Here is a 21,116-nt window from a genome sequence, read left to right on the forward strand (position 1 = left end):
CAGCCGTGTGGGCACTCCAAGCTATCTCGGCTTGTCTGACTGAGATTAATGCTGTCACATGTAATTCTGCTCCGCAAGTTGCGTCTTTGACCTCTCAGGCGTCAGCCTTTTCATCCTACGCCATGAACGCCGTCCTGGACTCTGCTAGCCGTACAGCTGTAGCATCCGCTAACTCTGTGGCAGTCCGCAGGGCCATGTGGCTGCGCGAATGGAAGGCAGACTCGGCTTCCAAGAGGTTCTTAACCGGTTTGCCGTTTTCTGGCGACCGTTTGTTTGGCGAACGATTGGATGAGATTATTAAGGAATCCAAAGGAAAGGATTCCTCCTTACCCCAGGCCAAACCTAAGAGACCTCAACAGAGAAAGGTTCAATCGAGATTTCGGTCCTTTCATCCCTCCGCCAAGTCCCAATCCTCTTTGTCTAACAGGCCGGAGAAAGGCCAGAGGAACTCCTATGCGTTGCGATCCAAGTCTCGCCCACGAAAGGCCGCAGGAGGCACTGCCTCCAAGACGGCTTCCTCATGACTCTTCCTCCCCTGACCGCATCCTCGCTCGGTGGCAGGCTCTCCCGCTTTGGCGACGCTTGGTGGCCACATGTTCAAGACCGATGGGTGAGAGACATTCTGTCTCATGGTTACAGGATAGAGTTCAGCTCTCGTCCTGCGGCTTGCTTCTTCAGAACCTCTCCGCCCCCCGCTCAGGCCGACGCACTTTTTCAGGCAGTAGCCGCTCTAAAGATGGAAGGAGTTGTGATCCCCGTTCCCCTTCAGGAACGTGGTCGCGGATTTTACTCCAACTTGTTCGTGGTGCCAAAAAAGGACGGGTCATTCCGTCCCGTTCTGGACCTCAAGCTACTCAACAGACATGTGAGAACCAGACGGTTCCGGATGGAATCTCTCCGCTCGGTCATCGCCTCAATGTCACAAGGAGACTTCCTAGCATCGATCGACATCAAGGATTCTTATCTCCATGTACCGATCGCACCCGAGCATCAACGTTTCCTGCGTTTCGCCATCGGGGACGAACACCTCCAGTTCGTGGCATTGCCTTTCGGCTTGGCGACAGCACCACGGGTTTTCACCAAAGTCATGGCATCCGTTGTGGCGGTCCTGCATTCTCAGGGCCACTCGGTGATTCCCTACTTGGACGATCTCCTAGTCAGGGCCCCGTCTCGGGTGGCGTGTCAACAAAGTCTATCTGTCGCTCTGGCGAGTCTCCAGCAGTTTGGGTGGATCATCAACTTCCCGAAATCCAAGTTGACACCGACCCAATCACTGACGTACCTTGGGATGGAGTTTCATACCCAGCAAGCGTTAGTCAAGCTTCCGAGCGACAAACCGCTTTCTCTGCAGGCAGGGGTGCAATCCCTTCTTCGGAGTCAGTCACACCCCTTAAGGCGCCTCATGCACTTCCTGGGGAAGATGGTGGCAGCTATATAGAGGCAGTCCCGTTCGCGCAATTCCATCTTCGGCCACTCCAATGGGTCATTCTCCGCAAATGGGACAGGAGTTCGGCTTCCCTCGACAGGAACGTCTCTCTTTCCCTTGCAACCAAGACGTCACTTCAGTGGTGGCTCCTTCCCAACTCTCTGTCGCAGGGAAAATGCTTCCTACCCCCAACCTGGGCTGTGGTCACCACGGACGCGAGCCTGTCAGGGTGGGGAGCGGTTTTTCTCCACCACAGGGCTCAGGGAACCTGGACTCCGATAGTCATCCCTTCAGATCAATATTCTGGAGATAAGGGCAGTGTATCTAGCCCTATTGGCTTTTCATCGGTGGCTGGAGGGCAGGCAGATCCGTATCCAGTCGGACAACGCCACTGCCGTCGCATACATCAACCACCAAGGCGGCACTCGCAGTCGTCAAGCCTTCCAGGAAGTCCGACGGATTCTGCAGTGGGTGGAAGCCACAGCCTCCACCATCTCCGCAGTTCACATCCCGGGCGTAGAAAACTGGGAAGCAGATTTTCTCAGTCGTCAGGGCATGGACGCGGGGGAATGGTCTCTGCACCCAGACGTGTTTCGAGAGATCTGTCGCCGCTGGGGAACGCCGGACGTCGATCTCATGGCGTCACGGCACAACAACAAAGTCCCGGCATTCATGGCACGGTCTCAGGATCACAGAGCTCTGGCAGCGGACGCGTTAGTTCAGGATTGGTCGCAGTTTCGACTGCCTTATGTGTTTCCTCCTCTGGCGATGCTGCCCAGAGTGTTACGCAAGATCAGGTCCGACTGCCGTCGCGCCATTCTCGTCGCTCCAGACTGGCCGAGGCGGTCGTGGTACCCGGATCTGTGGCATCTCACGGTGGGTCAACCGTGGGCGCTTCCAGACCGCCCAGACTTGCTGTCACAAGGCCCGTTTTTCCATCTGAATTCTGTGGCCCTCAACCTGACTGTGTCCATTGAGTCCTGCCTCCTAGCGTCTTCAGGGTTATCTCAGGATGTCATTGCCACCATGAGATAGGCCAGGAAGCCTACATCTGCCAAGATCTATTATAGATCTTGGCAAATCTTCCTATCCTGGTGCGCTAATAACGGTTTTACTCCATGGCCGTTTGCCTTACCCACTTTTCTTTCATTCCTTCAATCCGGAATGGACAAGGGTTTGTCACTTGGCTCTCTCAAGGGCCAAGTATCGTCGCTCTCTGTGTTTTTTCAAAAGCGCCTAGCCAGGCTTCCGCAGGTCCGCACGTTCCTGCAGGGAGTTTGCCACATAGTCCCACCTTACAAGCGTCCGCTGGAACCCTGGGATCTTAACAGGGTGCTAACGGCTCTTCAGAAACCACCTTTCGAGCCGCTGCGGGATGTCTCTCTATCACGTCTTTCGCAGAAGGTGGCCTTCCTAGTGGCAGTCACATCACTTCGGAGAGTGTCTGAGCTAGCAGCGCTGTCATGCAAAGCCCCCTTCCTGGTGTTTCACCAGGATAAGGTGGTTCTGCGTCCGGTCCCGGAATTTCTCCCTAAGGTGGTATCCCCTTTTCATCTCAATCAGGATATCTCCTTGCCTTCATTTTGCCCTAATCCAATTCACCAGTGTGAAAAGGATTTGCACTCTTTGGATCTTAAGGAAAAAAAGGGAACCAGCACGATCTGAAATTGGCATGCATCATATAAAAAGTGAAAATTCACAAATTTATTCCAACTGTACTATAATAAAAAAATGAGATTTTTAGCAAATAATTGATCAATTTTTTGAGCCACCCCTGCCAACGTCACGGCAAATCTCAATAGGGGGGTCCTACTCTACATTCTGTATTTCATGTGCCATGCGGCCTCCTAGATAAAGTTAAAAGCAGAACCATAATGGAGCACACATACCTGCAACCTGTATATAGCCGCTTCCATGTTGCAAAAAAGGCACTTGTGGATAGAGACCAGCCCAGGTCCCAGCATGTGGAGCAAGCCCTACACATACCAGGACTATATCAGAACTGATCCTCCCAGTGTCAAACAGCAACCATTGATAAAGGCGGACCAGATCCAAGAATGGTGCTTAATTAGCATTGCCTGTGGAAAGGGGTGAGGTAACTGAGTCTGAACAGCTACCAACAGGAGGAATAATTAAGCACCATCTTGGATCTGGTCTGCCTTTATCAATGGTTGCTGTTTGGCACTGGGAGGATCAGTTCTGATATAGTCCTGGTATGGTGCAGAGCTTGCTCCACATGCTGGGACCTGGGCTGGTCTCTATCCACAAGTGCCTTTTTTGCAACATAGAAGCGATTATATACAGGTTACAGGTATGTGTGCTCTATTATGGTTCTGCTTTTAACTTTATCTAGGAGGCCGCATGGCACATGAAATACAGGATGTAGAGTAGGACCCCCCTATTGAGATTTGCCGTGACGTTGGCAGGGGTGGCTCAAAAAATTGATCAATTATTTGCTAAAAATCTCATTTTTTTTATTGTAGTACAGTTGGAATAAATCTGTGAATTTTCACTTTTTATATGATGCATGCCAATTTCAGATCGTGCTGGCTCCCCTCTCACTCTTTGGATCTTGTGAGAGCACTCCGGTTCTACGTGTCTCGCACGGCGCCCCTGCGTCGTTCAGATGCGCTCTTTGTCCTTGTCGCTGGCCAGCGTAAGGGCTCGCAGGCTTCCAAGTCAACCTTTGCTCGGTGGATCAAGGAACCGATTCTCGAAGCCTACCGTTCTTCTGGGCTTCCGCTTCCTTCAGGGCTGAAAGCCCATTCTACCAGAGCCGTCGGTGCGTCCTGGGCATTGCGGCACCGGGCTACGGCTCATCAGGTGTGTCAGGCAGCTACGTGGTCTAGTCTGCACACTTTCACGAAACACTATCAAGTGCATACCTATGCTTCGGCAGACGCCAGTCTAGGTAGGCGAGTCCTTCAGGCGGCGGTTGCCCACCTGTAAGAGGGGGCCGTTTTTTCGGCTCTTTTTATTGAGGTATTCTTTTACCCACCCAGGGACTGCTCTTGGACGTCCCAATTGTCTGGGTCTCCCAATGGAGCGACAAAGAAGAAGAGAATTTTGTTTACTTACCGTAAATTCCTTTTCTTCTAGCTCCTATTGGGAGACCCAGCACCCACCCCTGTACCCTTCGGGCTGGTTGTCTTTTTGTGTACACGTTGTTCATGTTGAATTGTTCTTTTGGTTTATGGTTTGCAGTTCTCCGAACATCCTTCGGATTGCATTTACCCTAGACCAATTTATAAGTTTTCTCCTTCCTGCTTTTGCACCAAAACTGAGGAGCCCGTGATCCACGGGAGGGTGTATAGGCAGAGGGGAGGGGTTACACTTTTTAAAGTGTAATACTTTGTGTGGCCTCCGGAGGCAGAAGCTATACACCCAATTGTCTGGGTCTCCCAATAGGAGCTAGAAGAAAAGGAATTTACGGTAAGTAAACAAAATTCCCTTCGTTTTTATTATAGGTAATTAACACCCAGGTTAAAATAAAAAATAAGGAGAAATATCTATAACTTAAACCTTTCCGTGTGATTTTACAATGTGGGTAAGTTAACGATCTAAGGCAGGGGTGGCCATTTAATTTTTCTGAGGGGTCACATGAGAGACTGCTGTTGAGGACTGAACCAATAAGCTGAAATTAATTCTGCATAATATTAACACATTGGTTACAAATACAATTATTATATTAACCCCTTCACCCCCGGCCACTAAAACACCCTAATGACCGGGCCATTTCTTTATCGTTCCTATGGGAGACCCAGACCATGGGTGTATAGCTACTGCCTCCGGAGGACACACAAAGTTACTACACTCAAAACGTGTAGCTCCTCCCTCCTAGCATATACACCCCCTGCTAGCCAGTCCTAGCCAGTTTTCAAGCTTTGTGTCAGGAGGATCACACACACATGCATCCTTTTTTTGATTTTTCATTTTTTCTAAAGATTTGGAAGAAAAGCGGGTCCACTGGACCCACGGCATGTCCCTTCACACTCCCCTGGCGGCAGTGCTGTTAAGGTTGACTTCAGGGCAGAAATCCCTTCATGCCGCGCTCCTTCACCATCCCTTATGGGCTCTGGCTTGAAGTTAGAGCCAACACGGTTCTCACTGCCTTGCAGGAGACCGGCCTCCATCCGCAGCCCTTTGGCAGGACCCTGCTGGACGGAGCACTGGACCCCCACCCCACCAGGGATTGGACCCTGCGTCTCAAAGCTAAGTATAGAGACGTTGTTCAAGGGTCCTTCTACAATGTGGATTTATTGAGGGGACAGTGATTTATGTTGATAATGCTGCTTTTTACAGTTTTTCCGGCCGGTTTCTCAGTTTTTACTGAGTACCGCGCCGATGATGCCTGATTTTCGGCCGCATGTATAACTCTAGGCCCCGGCTTCAGCCGCGGCCTAGTTTCGTTTTGTTCCCCTGCATGTTACTCATGCAAGGGGACACTGCAGCGCCGCCCGCCGGCCGCTCTGCACAGGGGACGACACTCCGTTTTAGGAGATGATTCCCTCCCCTGTACATGCCTTAGCCCTCCGATTCCCGCTCCTAGGTTAACCCCCGCCCCCCCCCTCTCACTCTGGCGCCATTTTCTCAGCGTTCTTAGTACGCTGATCGGCGCTGGCTGCTCTGCAGCAGAGGGAGTGGATATATGGCTGGGGGTCCAGGCTTGGAACCTGAGGGGGCACTCACAATAGCGGCCTGATAAGTCACAACCTCTGGCTGTGCACTTTTATACACGATCACGGCATTCTGAGGGAGTTAATTCTTTATTATAGAACCTCCTCAGCAGCATGTCTCACACTAGGAGCAAAGCTCCAAGGCTGTATACTACATGTTCTGCATGTAAACTCATATTGCCTGAACCGGCACGGACCCACACTGTAATGGTCCTTATGTGGTGCCTCTGCCTGGAGTCTCCCCAGGCTGACCCCTGTCTTGGGTATTCTAGACATTCTAGACATAGCCCCCCACCTCTGCAGCATGTCTCACAGAGCGAGGCTGCAGGCTGTTTTTAGTATCCACTGCTGGTAGTCTCGTACGGCTGTACCGAGCTCATAACCACTGTGGCCCCTCAGCTTGGAGGCTCATTCAGGGTCCCTCCAGCTGCTCCGGTCGATGGCTGACCCCTGGGGGAATCTTTTTTCCAGGGGTCGGCCTGTCCCGGCATCTGCTGAGCATGCAGCCCCCTTCTCAGGGCGTTTTCTGCTCGCTCAGCAAAGCTCTCAGACCCCGTCCTCCTGACAGGGAGACGCAGGGTCCCCTGTCCTCCCCGTCCCGCAGCTCCGATTACGAGCTGACTCATTGGACGAGGAGGATGTCACGGACGCTACTTTAGGTACTTTGATCCGTCCGTAGGTGACGCGGATGCGACTGATTGGATTGCGTCCATTATACTTGTATTGGACCTCCATCCGCCTGTATCAGGGGAGTATTCCCCGCTGGCAGTAAGGCATCAGTATACCTTTAACAAGACGAGGAGTGTGTTCCTTAACCACTCCAGTTTTCAGGCGTCCAAGCCCACAGCCTGTCCTGCAGATCCCACAACGGGGTTCTGCTGCCTGTCTCCCCCTCCCATCAGAGGTGGTCAAGGAGTGTACTCATTCGCCAAGGGTGGCCACTCCGGTGTCTAGACTTTCAGCCCGGATAGTTGTATCAGTGGCTGACGGCACCTCTATAAGGATCCCACGGTACATTAATTTTGTACTGGACCTCAATCCGCCGGAGTTACCTTATCTAGGTGAACACAACGTGTGTTCCTTAACCACTCCGGTTTTCAGGTCCCTGTGACCAGCCCAGGGTCCGCTCTGACAGTCGCTTCCCATGAAGCGTGATTCTGAGGACTGTGTTTCCCCTGTCCACCAATAGTGGTCAAGAAGTGGGCTCATTCACCTCAGGTGGCTCTGCCCGGACCGTTATGTCAGTGGCTGATGGCTCCTCAGAGGAGATGCATTCCCTCACAGGGACCCTATGCCCAAAACGGTTGCCTGAACTTCCAGACTTCAGTCTTTTCATCCTCTGCCTAGGTCTGCCATGCTGGACACCGCACGGCGGTGGTCTTGGCTACTTTCCTCGCTGTCCGCAGGCTCCTGTGGCTTCGGAAATGGAGGGCAGATGCCTCTATAGAGGTTCCTTGCTGGGCTCCTCTTTGGTGGGACCAGTCTCTTCGGAACCGACTGGATGAAATTTAGGAAGCTCTTGGCGGGGAGAGTTCTTCCTTGCCACAAACCTAAACCAGGGAACCTGTCCAGGGCAGGAATCAGGTGAGGTTTCGGTGGTTTCCGTTCCTCCATCTGATCGTCCTCTAGCTCGGCCTAGGTTCATAGAACCAATTGGCTTGAAGCTGCGTCTTCAGAAGACCGCAGGAGATGCTGCCACTTAGTCAGCTTCCTCCGAGCTATCTACCACGCCAACCTCCTCCTAGTCGGTGGCAGGCTCTCTCCACTTGGCGACGTATGGTTCTAACACGTCTCCGTTCAGTGGGGGCGGGATTATATCTCCCATGGCTACAAGATGGAGTTCTGTCCACCCGCCAAACAGATTTTTTCTGTTACCTCCTCCCGGCTCCAAGGCCGCCGCCTTCTCATAAGCCGTGGCTTTTCTTGCAGGCCAATGGAGTACTTGTACCGAATCCCGACTGGGAACGGTTCTGAGATTTTTGTTTAAATCTATTTCTAGGCCCCGAAGAGGGCGGTGCCTTCCGACCTGGATCTTTAGCTTTTCAAGCATGGTCAGGTGTGGCGTTTTCACATGGAGTCTCGGTCTTGTTCCGTGTGTTTTTTTTCACCGGATCAATCAAGAACCCAAGGAGATTCCCTCGCAGCCTTCGGCATCAGAGATGCTTTTCTGCAACGGTCAATCGCAGTTTCACACCAGCGTTGACTGCGTTTTGCCATCAGTGGTCCAATTCGTGGCTCTTCCCTTGGGGTTGGCCACGGCCCCTCGAGTATTCTCATTGGGGCTGCTGTGATTAGGGTCCTGCACCCCTAGGGATTGACAGTGATCGTTTGCCCTAGACAGGCCTTCTTCCAGTGCAGACTCTTAGCAGAGTACTTCGCTTACTCTCGCCACTCTAACCTATTCGGGTGGCTTGTCATTCTGTTCAAGTCCACTCTGACTTCGAACCAGAGGCTCTCAAGGACGCAATTCGAGACTGTCGGCTCTTGTGAAGCCACTCTTAGTCGATAAGTAGTCCCTCCGCTGGCGGTCGACGTCGTTCTATCAGACACCAAATACAGGTGCTGGTCAGACGGTGGCGTCAATGGAAGCGATTCCTTGCCCAGTTTCTCCTGTGCCCTCTGAGACTGGATGTTGTCCGCTGTACACGCGAACTCCCTCCTTCCACGGGGTGGTGGCTTTGCCACTGACCTGGGGCTCGTTTTCAGGGGTGGTTTCGACCACTCTGTCTCAGGGACGCTCCTTCCTGGCCCCGTCCCAGGTGATTCTCACCAGGGTGCTGGTCCTTCCGCCTTGGGAGCATTATATCTCCACCGCGGAGCGCAGGGCGCTTGGACTCTGTCCGAATCAGCCCTCTAGATCAATGGGCTAGAAATCAGAGCTGTATTCTAGCTCTCTAAGCCTTCACCATTTGTTGGCGGCTAGGCACATTCGAGTTCAGTCGGATAACGTTACAGCGTTTTCCTACATCAATTTCCAGATCGGGACACTCAGCCGCCTGGCAATCTTGGCGCCTCAACATTCTTCACTGGACAAGGGACTCCTAGTCCACCGTATCCGCAGCCCACATCCTAGATGTCAAAACTGCGGGCAGATTATTTCAGCTGTCCAACCGTGGTCCACAATCCTCAGGTTTTGCGGTAGACACACTGGTTCATGTTTGATCCCAGCTTCGTCTCTACCTCTTGCCCAGAGCCCTGCACAAGATCAGGGAAGGGGGCCGTCGGGTCATTCTCTTACAGACTGACCCAGGCAGGCTTCGTATCCTGACCTGCTCTTTCTGTCCGTTGGATTGCCATGGCATCTTCCGGTCCGTCCAGACCTTTTCTCAGAAGGTCCGTTTTTTCCGTCAGAATTCTGGATTCTCGGATTGACGGCGTAGCTATTGAGTCCTGGATCTTGGCGACTTCTGGTATCCTTCCTGAAGTCATCTCCGCTATGACTCGAGCTCCAAGGTGTCCTTGGACCTTTTTAGCCTTGCCGACCCTCCTGTCCCTTCCACAGTCCGGTCTACAGCTAGGACTATCCCTCATTAAGGGACAGGTCTCCGTTCTGTCGGTATGTGCCAGCGGCGTATCGTCCGGCTGGCTCCGGTGCGCTCCTTTAAGGGCGCGTCTCACATCATTCCGCCTTTCCGGCGGTCTATGGAGCCCTGGGACCTTAATCCGGTCCTCCCGGTTCCCGGAAACCCCCCTTTGCGCTTCTTAGGGAGGTTTCTTTGTTTCATCTTTCACAGAAAGTAGTCTTTCTAGTGGCTATAATTTCCTGCCAGGGAGTTCTGGCGGCACTCTCTCTGAGTCACCCCCTTTTTTGGTCTTTTGCATCAAGACAAGGTGGTCTCCGTCCGACTCCGGACTTTTTTCCCTAAGGTGGTTACTGCTTCCACCTTATCCGGGGCAATTTTCCTGCCTTCCTTTTGTCCGGCTCCTCTTCATCGCTTGAGAAAGCGTTGCATATCCTGGATCTGGTGCGGGCGCCCCGGATCTAGGTGTCTCGCACCGCCGTTATTAGGCGGTGCACCTCTCTCTAGTACTGACTGCTAGTCAGCATAGCGGTCTCTCTGCATCTAAGCCGACCCTTGTTCGTTAGCTTAGGTCGGCCATTTCCGAGGCCTACAAGTGTACTCAAGTGCCTTCCCCGCTGGGGATCAGAGCACATTTGATCAGACCTGTCGGTGCCTTTTCGGCTTTCAGGCTACGGCTCAGTAGGTCTGTCAGACGGCAGCTCGAATTAGTCTGCATACTTTTTCGAAGCTCTATCCAAGGCATGCTCTTGCTTTGGCAGACGCGGGCTTCTGCAGACGCATCTTTCAGGTGTCTGTCGCCCATTTGTGAAGTTGGGTTTTCCTGCTTCTCAGTTGTCTGTTTATTCCCACCCATGGACTGCTTTGGGACGTCCCATGGTCTGGGTCTCCCATAGGAACGATAAAGAAAAAGAGAATTTTGTTTACTTACCGTAAATTCTTTTTCTTATAGTTCCGTCATGGGAGACCCAGCACCCTCCCTATTGCCTGTTGGCAAGTTTCTTGTTCCGTGTGTCTTCACCGGCTGTTGTTGTAGACAGAGGCTCCGGTTATTCCGGGTTTTACTCTATCTCTACTTGTGGGTGGATGTCCTCCTTCAGCTTTTGCACTAAACTGGCTAGGACTGGCTAGCAGGGGGTGTATATGCTAGGAGGGAGGAGCTACACGTTTTGAGTGTAGTAACTTTGTGTGTCCTCCGGAGGCAGTAGCTATACACCCATGGTCTGGGTCTCCCATGACGGAACTATAAGAAAAAGAATTTACGGTAAGTAAACAAAATTCTCTTTTTTTTGCAATTCTGACCAGTGTCACTTTGACAGGTTATAACTCTGGAACGCTTCAACGGATCCTGGCGATTCTGAGTTTGTTTTTTCGTGACATATTGTACTTCATGTCAGTGGTAAATTAAATTTTGAAAATTTATGCCTATAAATCTGAGAAATGTCACACAAAATAGTTACTAAATAACATTTCCCACATGTCTACTTTACATCAGCGCAATTTTCGAAACAAAATTTTTTTCCGTTAGAAAGTTAGAAGGGGTCAAAGTTCATCAGCAATTTCTCATTTTTCCAACAAAATTTACAAACGAGTTTTTTTTAGGGACCACATCACATTTGAGGTAACTTTGAGAGGCCGAGGTGACAGAAAATACCCAAAAGTGACCCCATTCTAAAATCTGCACCCCTCACTCTGCGCAAAACAACATCCAAGAAGTTTATTAACCTTTTAGGTGCTTCACAGCAACCAAAGCAATGTGGAAGGAAACAATGAAAATTTTTACTTTTTAACACAAAAATGTTACTTTAGCCATTAAAATTTTAAATTTTCACAAGGGAGAAAAGAGAAAGTGCACCCTACAATTTATTGTGCATTTTCTCCTGAGTACGCTGATACCCCATATGTGGTAAAAATCAATTGTTTGGGCGTACGGCAGATTTCGAAAGGGAAGGAGCGCCATTTGAATTTTTGAACACAAAATTAGCTGCACTCATTAGTAGACGCCATGTCGGGTTTGAAGACCCCCTGAGGTGCCTAAACAATTGAGCTACCCCACAAGTGACCCCATTTTGGAAACTAGAGCCCTCAAATAATTTTTCTAGATGTTTGGTGAGCACTTTGAACCTCTGGGAGCTTCACAGAAGTTTATAACGTTGAGCCGTGAAAAGAAAAACATTTTTTTTTTTTTTACCACAAAACTGTTGCTTCAACTAGGTAGCTTTTTTTTCACGAGGGTATCAGGAAAAAATGCACCATGAAATTTATTGTGCATTTTTTCCTGAGTACGACGATACCTCATATGTGGTGGAAAGTAATTGTTTGGGCGCATGGCGGGGCTCAGAAGAGAGAGAGCACCATTTGACAGCAAAATTGGTTGGAATCATTAGCTGACGTAATGTTGCATTTGGAGACCCCCCTGAGGTGCCTAAACAATGGAGCTCCCCCACAAGTGACCCCATTTTGGAAACTAGACCCCTCAAGGAATTTATCTAGATGTTTAGCGAGCCCCAAGGGGCTCCACACAAGTTGATAATGTTGAGCCATGAATACAATTTTTTTTTTTTCACCACAAAACTGTTACTTGAACCACGTAGCTTTTTTTTCACAAGGGTATCAGGAAAAAATGTACCATAAAACGTATTGTGCAATTTCTCCTGAGTACGACGATACCTCATATGTGGTGGAAAGTAATTGTTTGGGCGCATGGCAGGGCTCAGAAGAGAAAGCGTACCATTTGACAGCAAAATTGGTTGGAATCATTAGCGGACGCCATGTCATGTTTGGAGACCCCCCTATGGTGCCTAAACAGTGGAGCTCCCTCACAAGTGTCCCCATCCCCTCAAGGAAATTATCTAGATGTTTGGTGAGCCCCTTGCTCCACAGAAGTTGATAACGTTGAACCGTGAAAATTTTATTTTTTTTTACCACAATTTTTGCATCGACCAGGTAGCTTTTTTTTTTTTTTTTTTTTTTTTTTTTTTTACAACGGTATCAGGAAAAACTGCATCATTAAAACGTATTGTGCAATTTTTCCTGAGTACGCAGATACCTCATATGTGGTGGAAATAAATTGTTTGGGCGTATGGTGGGGCTCAGAAGAGAAGGAACGCCATTTGACTTTTCAAACGCGGTGCACTGATCGACCGCTGCAGGACGCACATTCGGATGGTGGAAATAAATTGTTTGGGCGTATGGTGGGGCTCAGAAGAGAAGGAACGCCATTTGACTTTTCAAACGCGGTGCACTGATCGACCGCTGCAGGACGCACATTCGGATGGGATACAAAAAGCGTCGGTGATACGGAAAAAAAAGAAAGTCACGCCAAAAATTGAGCAGGGATGCCGATCCGATATGTGCATCCCTGATCAGCGCTCAGCGGGACACACGGACAGATGCGATACAAAAAGCGTTGCGGATACGGAAAAATGTCACGCCAAAAATTGAACAGGGATGCAGATCCGTTATCTGCATCCGTGATCAGTGCTCGGCTGGACGCACGGACAGATGAGGTGTAAAAATGGACAGGATACAGGGAAAAAAAAAAAAAAAGTTATACTCACAGTACCCAGAGGAGTAGCAGGAGGAACAGAAGGCAAGCGAGATAGACAGATAGCTGTACAGGAGCAGCAGGCAGGACGTTGGACAGATCAGCAGAAGACCCAGGAAGGACCTAGAGATGGAGGCAGATGTGATCGGGCCAGTGAAGAAATCGGACGACCCGGTGAAGGCAGGTAAGAGGACGTCAAGGGGAGAGCAGAGGGGGGGGGGGCGGGAGAGCAGAGGGGGGGGGCGGGAGAGCAGAGGGGGGGGGGGGGCGGGAGAGCAGAGGGGGGGGGGGGGGCGGGAGAGCAGAGGGGGGGGGGGGGGCGGGAGAGCAGAGGGGGGGGGGGGGGCGGGAGAGCAGAGGGGGGGGGGGGGGCGGGAGAGCAGAGGGGGGGCGGGAGAGCAGAGGGGGGGGCCGGAGAGCAGAGGGGGGGGCCGGAGAGCAGAGGGGGATACCGGAGAAGCAAGGAAAGAAGGAAGGAAGCAGAATAGAGATGACAGAGGAGGCAGGCAGATCGCAGGGGGAGCAGATCGGGATGTCGGGGGGCAGATCGGGGCGTGGGGGGGCAGATCGGGGGGGGGCACGGGCAGGGGCCATAACGGGAGCGCGCAGGGGCCATAACTGGAGCGCGCACGGGCTGGAAGAAAAGTGCAATACTCACGTGGAGCAGGCAAGAAGACGGTGACATTAGCAGCGGCAGTGGTGGCGTGGTACCACAAGTACCAGCCACTCCACGCTGCAGACATGTTGGGGGAGGCTCCCCAGACCAGCACAGGCCTGGGGAGGGCGGCCACCTGCAGATCAGACCGCCCCACTGCACACTGATTGGAGCGATTGCGCGTCATAGCACGATCGCTCCAATCAGTGCTGCAGGGGCTGGGGGCGGCATGTTTGAGATCCACCTATGATCTGCTGTAGCTGCTACAATAGATCATAGCAGGATCTCATAGTATCGCACTAATTCGGGCATTATTTTTGCCAAAATCAGTGCGAATGTTGTGGTTGGCGGTTCAGATTTGAACAGCCAATCACAACGATTGTCGATGGGGGGTTGCGATGCCACCCCCCCCTGGGGTGAAGCAAAGTCCCCTGCTGTAAGAAACAGCAGGGGACATCATTTGAAAGCCGTTGCTATGGCCACGACAATCAAATTAAGTTTAGGCAGTAAAATTACGTCCCTGGTCGTTAAATCACGTTAAAATAGGACATAATTTTACTGTCCGCGGTCGTGAAGGGGTTAACTAGAAGGTGGCCGATTCTAACGCATCGGGTATTCTAGAATTTACGTATTGTGTAGTTAATGTATGATTTTTGATTATAGATAGAGATAGATAGATAGATATATAGATATATAGATGTTGTGTGTAGTTGCCAGTGTTTGTGTAGGGTGCTGTAAATGTTCTGGGTGTTGTCTGGGTGGGGGTGTGTGAGAGCGGTGTTGTATGTGTGTTGCGTTGTGTGTGTTGCGTTGTTTGTGGAGCGCTGTGTGTCTGCAGCGTTGTGTGTGTGTTGTGCTGTGTGTGTTGCGCGGTTTGTGTGGGTGTGGAGTGCGTGTGTGTGTGTTTTGGGGGGAGGTATGTTTTGTGCAGTGTGTGTGTTGCGCGGTATGTGCGTATATTTATGTATGCCGCGGTGTTTGTGTGTTGGGTGTTTGTGTGTGTGCGTGTGCGTGTGCTGCGTTGTCTGTGTGGGTGTCTGTGTAGGGCGGTGTTTGTGGTTCCCAGTGTGTGTGTGTGTGTGTGTGTGTGTGTGTGTGTGTGTGTGTGTGTGTGTGTGTGTGTGTGTTTTGGGGGGAGGTGTGCACCCCCATCGTGCTCCATCCCCCATGCTGCGCACCCCTCATCGTGCTCCATCTCCCATGCTGCGCACCCCCCATCGTGCTCCATCCCCCATCCTGCGCACCCCCCATCGTGCTCCATCCCCCATGCTGCGCACCTCCCATCGTGCTCCATCCCCCATGCTGCGCACCCCCCATCGTGCTCCATCCCCCATGCTGCGCACCCCCCATCGTGCTCCATCCCCCATGCTGCGCACCCACCCATCGTGCTCCATCCCCCATGCTGCGCATCCACCCATTGTGCTCCATCCTTCATGCTGCGCACCCCCCATCGTGCTCCATCCCCCATGCTGCGCACCCCCCATCGTGCTCCATCCTCCATGCTGCGCACCCCCCATCGTGCTCCATCCTCCATGCTGCGCACCCCCCATCGTGCTCCATCCTCCATGCTGCGCACCCCCCATCGTGCTCCATCCCCCTTGCTGGGGCCGCCGGGGCGGGTCCGATCGTGGCAACGTGTGCCGGGGGCGGGGCTGAGCGGGCGAGGCGTCGGCGTATGCCGGCTCTCTGCACATGTGTACCGGGAGCCGGTGTACTCTGGTAACCATGATACACATCGGGTAACTAAGGGAAGCGCTTCCTATAGTTACGCGATGTGTATTATGGTTACCAGCGTACACCGGCTCGTTTACGATCCCAGCGGGGCCGAGCGTGCCAACGTGGGGTGAGCGGGCGAGGCGTCAGCGTATGACTGCTCCCTGCACATGTGTACCGGGAGCCGGTGTACGCTGGAGCGGGGCTGAGCGGGCGAGGCGTCAGCGTATGCCGGCTGCCTGCACATGTGTACCGGGAGCCGGTGTATGCTGGAGCGGGGCTGAGCGGGCGAGGCGTCAGTGTATGCCGGCTCCCTGCACATGTGTACTGGGAGCCGGTGTACGCTGGAGCGGGCGATGCGAGCGGGCGAGCGGCTAATCCATGCGGGGGGGCGGGGCCAGGCCGAGGCGAGCGGCCAATCTGTGGGGGGGGCGAGGCCAGGCCGAGCCCAGCGGCCAATTCGACAGTTGTCACTTTAACGACACTGTCACGGTGACACAATTTTGGAGCAAGACAGACAGACAGACAGAATAAGGCAATTATATATATATATGATAGATATTGAGCAGAGTGAAGTATGCTGACATTCCCATATATATATATACCATATGAGAACGTGCACAGCCCTATATCTATATCTATCTATCTATCTCTATCTATCTATATCTAGCTATATAAATATAATATACAATGGAGTCTTGGATTATGAGCATAATTCGCTCCGGGAGTGTGATCTTAAACCAAGTTACTTACTCTTATATCAAAGCGAATTTTCCCATAGGAAATAATTGAAACACAGACAATTTGTTCCAGAACCCTAAAATATTTACTGTTTTAATAGAAACTTATTACAGTAATACAAAATAATGTACTGTATTCATATAAAATTATTATAGTACACTAATACAAAATACTGTTCAGTGCAGTAAAAAACATTTAAAACTAAATAAACTGCAAGTCAGCTTACAATAAACTTGTTGGTGTGGGGGAGGTACAATATAGAGAGAAAAAATGATGTATAAATATGACAACCTTTATTCTCGTACAATACACAAAAACCACACCCCAAATATTTTCTCCCCAAAATAAGGACACAACTAAGCCAAATATGGGGTAGGAAATAATACTGCACAGGCAATTAGCTTACAGTACAAGCAATGTGATGTACTGATTAGCAGAAAGAGAGTGCAATACTGTATTCACAAATGCAAATTGATAGACATGCTATATGGTATATACTGTACTGTACAATAGTATACTGGATACAGTACATGTGTACAGAAAGTTACCTCCACAGCGGGTCAGAGCGCGGTGAAAGGACAGAACCAGGAGTGTGCACGGGGAGTATTTGCTCTTCTTGCAAAGCATTGCTCTTAAACCGAGTTACACATTTGTAAAAAGCTTTACTTGTCTTGCAAAACACTCTCACCAAGTTACTCTTAAACCAAGGTTCGTGTGTGTGTGTGTGTGTGTGTGTGTGTGTGTGTGTGTCACACATACTCACCTCGCTCCCGTACCCCTGGCGCACTGCTCCTGTCTCCAGTGCACTGGCGTACAGCACACACTATGATGTGATGACATTATGTCTTCTATCTCACACTGATTGGTGAAAGAAAGAGTCGGCGTTTTTTTCCTCTACCAATGTATTCAATGCTGTCTATATCCTGAGGATGCAGATAGCGATGACAACAGTAAGAGGGCAGCAGCAGGTGAGCCACTGTTATCAGCCCTTCAGCTCTTTCGGTCCATGGACCTGACTGGAACAGCTAAAAGGCCTGAGGTATTGCCTTCTTTTTTGGCATTCTAAAGTAATTTAGGATTAATTAATGAGGAGTCATAGAAAATGACAACACACAAAGTTTAATCGGAATCTGTCAGCAGATGTTTGCAGTGCCCTGGCACGCACTCATTAGACGCGCGCACAGCGCCAAATGCTGCTTGTAAGTCAGAATACTCCTAAACATGTGAATCATTCAAGTCCTCCAGCTGACTGTATCCTCCTCATTTTATGTTACCTGTCTGTGCTCTGTTCTGTGAACACTGAATTCAGCACATGCAGCATTGGGAATTTCTCCTTTCCCATAGTGGAGACCACTGCATTTGATGAGTTAATATGTGCATTTCTTTGTGCAGATGACTGGTGGTGTTACCACTTGTGCACTTACAGGCTGGATAGTTCAGCTCACATCACCTTCATCCTGCCCTGGACTGATCGTACAGCTGTAATGTTCTTAGTGATCAGGCAGAGTGCTGTGACTGTTCTGCCTGACCATTAAAGGGGCTCTCCTGCAACATTTTTATTATACTTGGATAAAAGCATTTGTTTATGAATTGTCACCAATAGAAACCATTTAACAGCTTTTTCTTCTGCTCAGGCGGAGGGGTTCTGGCACATACAATTCTTGGAGTGAACTGGAGTGAGACAACAGGAGAAATTAAATACTTAATTTTAGATCCGCATTACAAAGGAGCTGAAGATCTGCAAACCATAGTGGAAAAGGTAATGTGCTATATGTAATATACAAAACAAATTGTCTATTTACCGTATTTTTCGGACTATAAGACGCACCGGACTATAAGACGCACCCTGGTTTTAGAGGAGGAAAATAGGAAAATAAAACTTTAAGCAAAAAAATGTGGTCATGACACACTGTTATGGGGCGAGGATCTGCTGCTGACACGGTTATGGGGGTAATGTCCCCAAATTCTCTACTAAGGTACCCCATCCTGGTAATGATCCTCCTGCCTTGTATATGATCCTGCTATAATCCCCCATCCTGCTCATATACTCCCATCCTGTTCATATACCCCCATTCTATTGATATACCCCCCATCCATCCTGCTCATATTCCCCCATCCATCCTGCTCATATACTCCCATCCTGCTCATATACCCCCATCCTGCTCATATACTCCCATGGTGTTCATATACCCCCATCCTGTTCATATACCCCCATCCTGTTCATATACCCCCATCCTGTTCATATACCCCCATCCTGTTCATATACCCCCATCCTGTTCATATACCCCCATCCTGTTCATATACCCCCATCCTGTTCATATACCCCCATCCTGTTCATATACCCCCATCCTGTTCATATACCCCCATCCTGTTCATATACCCCCATCCTGTTCATATACCCCCATCCTGTTCATATACCCCCATTCTATTAATATACCCCCCATCCATCCTGCTCATATACTCCCATCCTGCTCATATACCCCCATCCTGCTCATATACCCCCATCCTGCTCATATACCCCCATCCTGCTCATATACCCCCATCCTGCTCATATACCCCCATCCTGTTCATATACCCCCATCCTGTTCATATACCCCCCATCCTGTTCATATACCCCCCATCCTGTTCATATACCCCCCATCCTGTTCATATACCCCCCATCCTGTTCATATACCCCCCATCCATCCTGCTCATATACTCCCATCCTGCTATATGCCCCCATCGTGCTCATATACCATCCTGGTATATGGCCTGTATCCTATAGCACAGAGAAAAAAAAAAAATTTATACTCCCCTTTTCCTCACTCCCTGCAGCACCGATTATATCTTCCTCTCTGCGCCACTGATCTGTGTGTGTGGAGCCGTCCCCCTGCAGCACGCGATGTCTTCCTGTCTGTGCCGATCAGCTGATCAGCTGACCGGCACAGACAGGAAGACATCCCGCGCTGATGATGACGCGCGCGGGGGGCAGTGAATACAGCCGCACATGATCACTCCAGGCTGTAATTGCCAGGGGTGATCATGCGGACCGGCTCTTTACTATGCGCGCGTCCCCGCTCGTTCTCCCGCCCACCTGTCAGTGCCGGCTTCAGCACTGAGAAATGGGCAGGAGGATGGGCGTGCATATGTAATGAGCGGGCCCACGTGGTCACGGCAGGCGCTGCTGCTGCCTGCTCGAGCCCCCAATGACCCGCTCCACCGCAGCATCCTCATTCCCGGCCGCAGCCCTTTAGTCAGACCATAAGACGCACCCCCAACTTTCCCCCAACATTTGGGGGAAAAAAGTGCGTCTTATGGTCCGAAAAATACGGTACTCTATACGTCTGCACATCAGCAACACACTTATCAGTCGGCGGTCGTTTAATACCCTGTTTACACTGGTTGACGGTGGATCAGATGTGCATAGAACAATCTGTAATAGCCATCGTTCTTGGCAGCGTGTCCTGTTTACACGATATACTACCGAGATGGATGGCCTTTTGGGCAAATGCAAAACAGATTTCACTCACCGAATGAGTATTTTGCTCGGTCATTAGATTGACTAGACTTAGATGATTGTTTTAGCTTTTATTTTTTTCAATAAAAAAATCCAGGTTACACTAGACGACCTCAAATATAAAATATCAGGCGATGCTTTTCTATCCTCCAAGGTCCATTGTCAAAGCCTGGCATAATGGTATAGAGCACACCTCTGATTAATGGTGTATAGATAATTAAACATAGGCAAAAATTTCAATGTAAAAAAACAAGACGTCAACTGTAGAATATCTAATCAATAATGGAAAATTAAATCTGACCTGGCTGGAGTTGCTTCTATTTTTTCTCAAGGCAAGTCATTTTTGTTTTTTTTTTTGTTTGTGCACACCACATTTAAAAAAAAAAAAACCAATCTGACCATTATGGGTTGTGACTAGGGATGATCGAATACCACAAATATTTGGCTTCGCTAACAGGTCACCGCTATTCGACTATTCACGAATATTCGGTGCGCAATGTATGTCTATGGGAAACCCAAATAACAACTATTCGGCCTTCCCATAGACTTGCATTGCGCATCGATATTTCGCATAGCAGCAACCTATTCGTCGAATATTTGCGAAGCCGAATAATTGAGGTATTCGATCATCCCTAGTTGTAACCAGACCACTAGTGATGAGTGAGCACTACCATGCTCGGATACTCGTTAAGCACAGTTGGATACTCGGATGGATGTGACTCGATTTCCCAGAAAAATGCTCGAGTCCCCCACTGACTACCAACTGCTCTTATCAACTCCCATGCATAGCAGTGCTTGCTCTTTACAGACCACACTTCATGCAATATATTAACTCTTAATAAATTCACAACTACAAGGGATATAGAAACTCTCTTTTCTGGACCTGCATGTAGCAGATGATACAATTTCTGGTATTAACACTTAGGCTATGTGCGCACGTTGCGTAATTACATGCAGTTACGCTGCGCTTTGTAGCGCAGCGTAACTGCCTGCGTCCCCTGCATAATCTGGAGATTATGCAGGAGCCGTGTGCACGTGGCGTCTTAGAGCGCAGCGCTTCGGCTGCTGCCCGAAGCGCGCGTTCTAAGAAGTGACATGTCACTTCTTCTTCCGTGCGCTTTGCCTGCAGCTCCTGCTCTATCTATGGCAGGGGCTGCAGGCAGAGCGCATGGAATCGGCTTTTTTTTTTTTTTTCACTACGGACATTTTCTGCAGCGATTTGAAGCGCACGTGTGCTCTTCAGATCGCTGCAGAAATTTCTGCAGTGATTGTACGCAACGTGCGCACATATCCTAATACTGCTCACAAGCCCACAGCAGGGGATGTCCCCATAAAGCTAAA

General features: G+C 50.2%; 1 protein-coding gene across 1 annotated transcript in view; it reads left to right on the forward strand.

Moving 5' to 3' along the window:
* Window positions 1-21,116, forward strand: part of UFSP2 (UFM1 specific peptidase 2) — a 66,529-nt gene that overhangs the window by 37,073 nt on the left and 8,340 nt on the right. Inside the window, exon 11 of the mRNA XM_075347130.1 lies at window positions 17,914-18,038. Coding sequence (XP_075203245.1) covers window positions 17,914-18,038 — 125 coding nt within the window. The remainder of the gene's footprint in view (window positions 1-17,913; window positions 18,039-21,116) is intronic.

This window comes from Anomaloglossus baeobatrachus, chromosome 1 (assembly GCF_048569485.1).
Source record: "Anomaloglossus baeobatrachus isolate aAnoBae1 chromosome 1, aAnoBae1.hap1, whole genome shotgun sequence".
Taxonomy (NCBI): Eukaryota; Metazoa; Chordata; class Amphibia; order Anura; family Aromobatidae; genus Anomaloglossus; species Anomaloglossus baeobatrachus.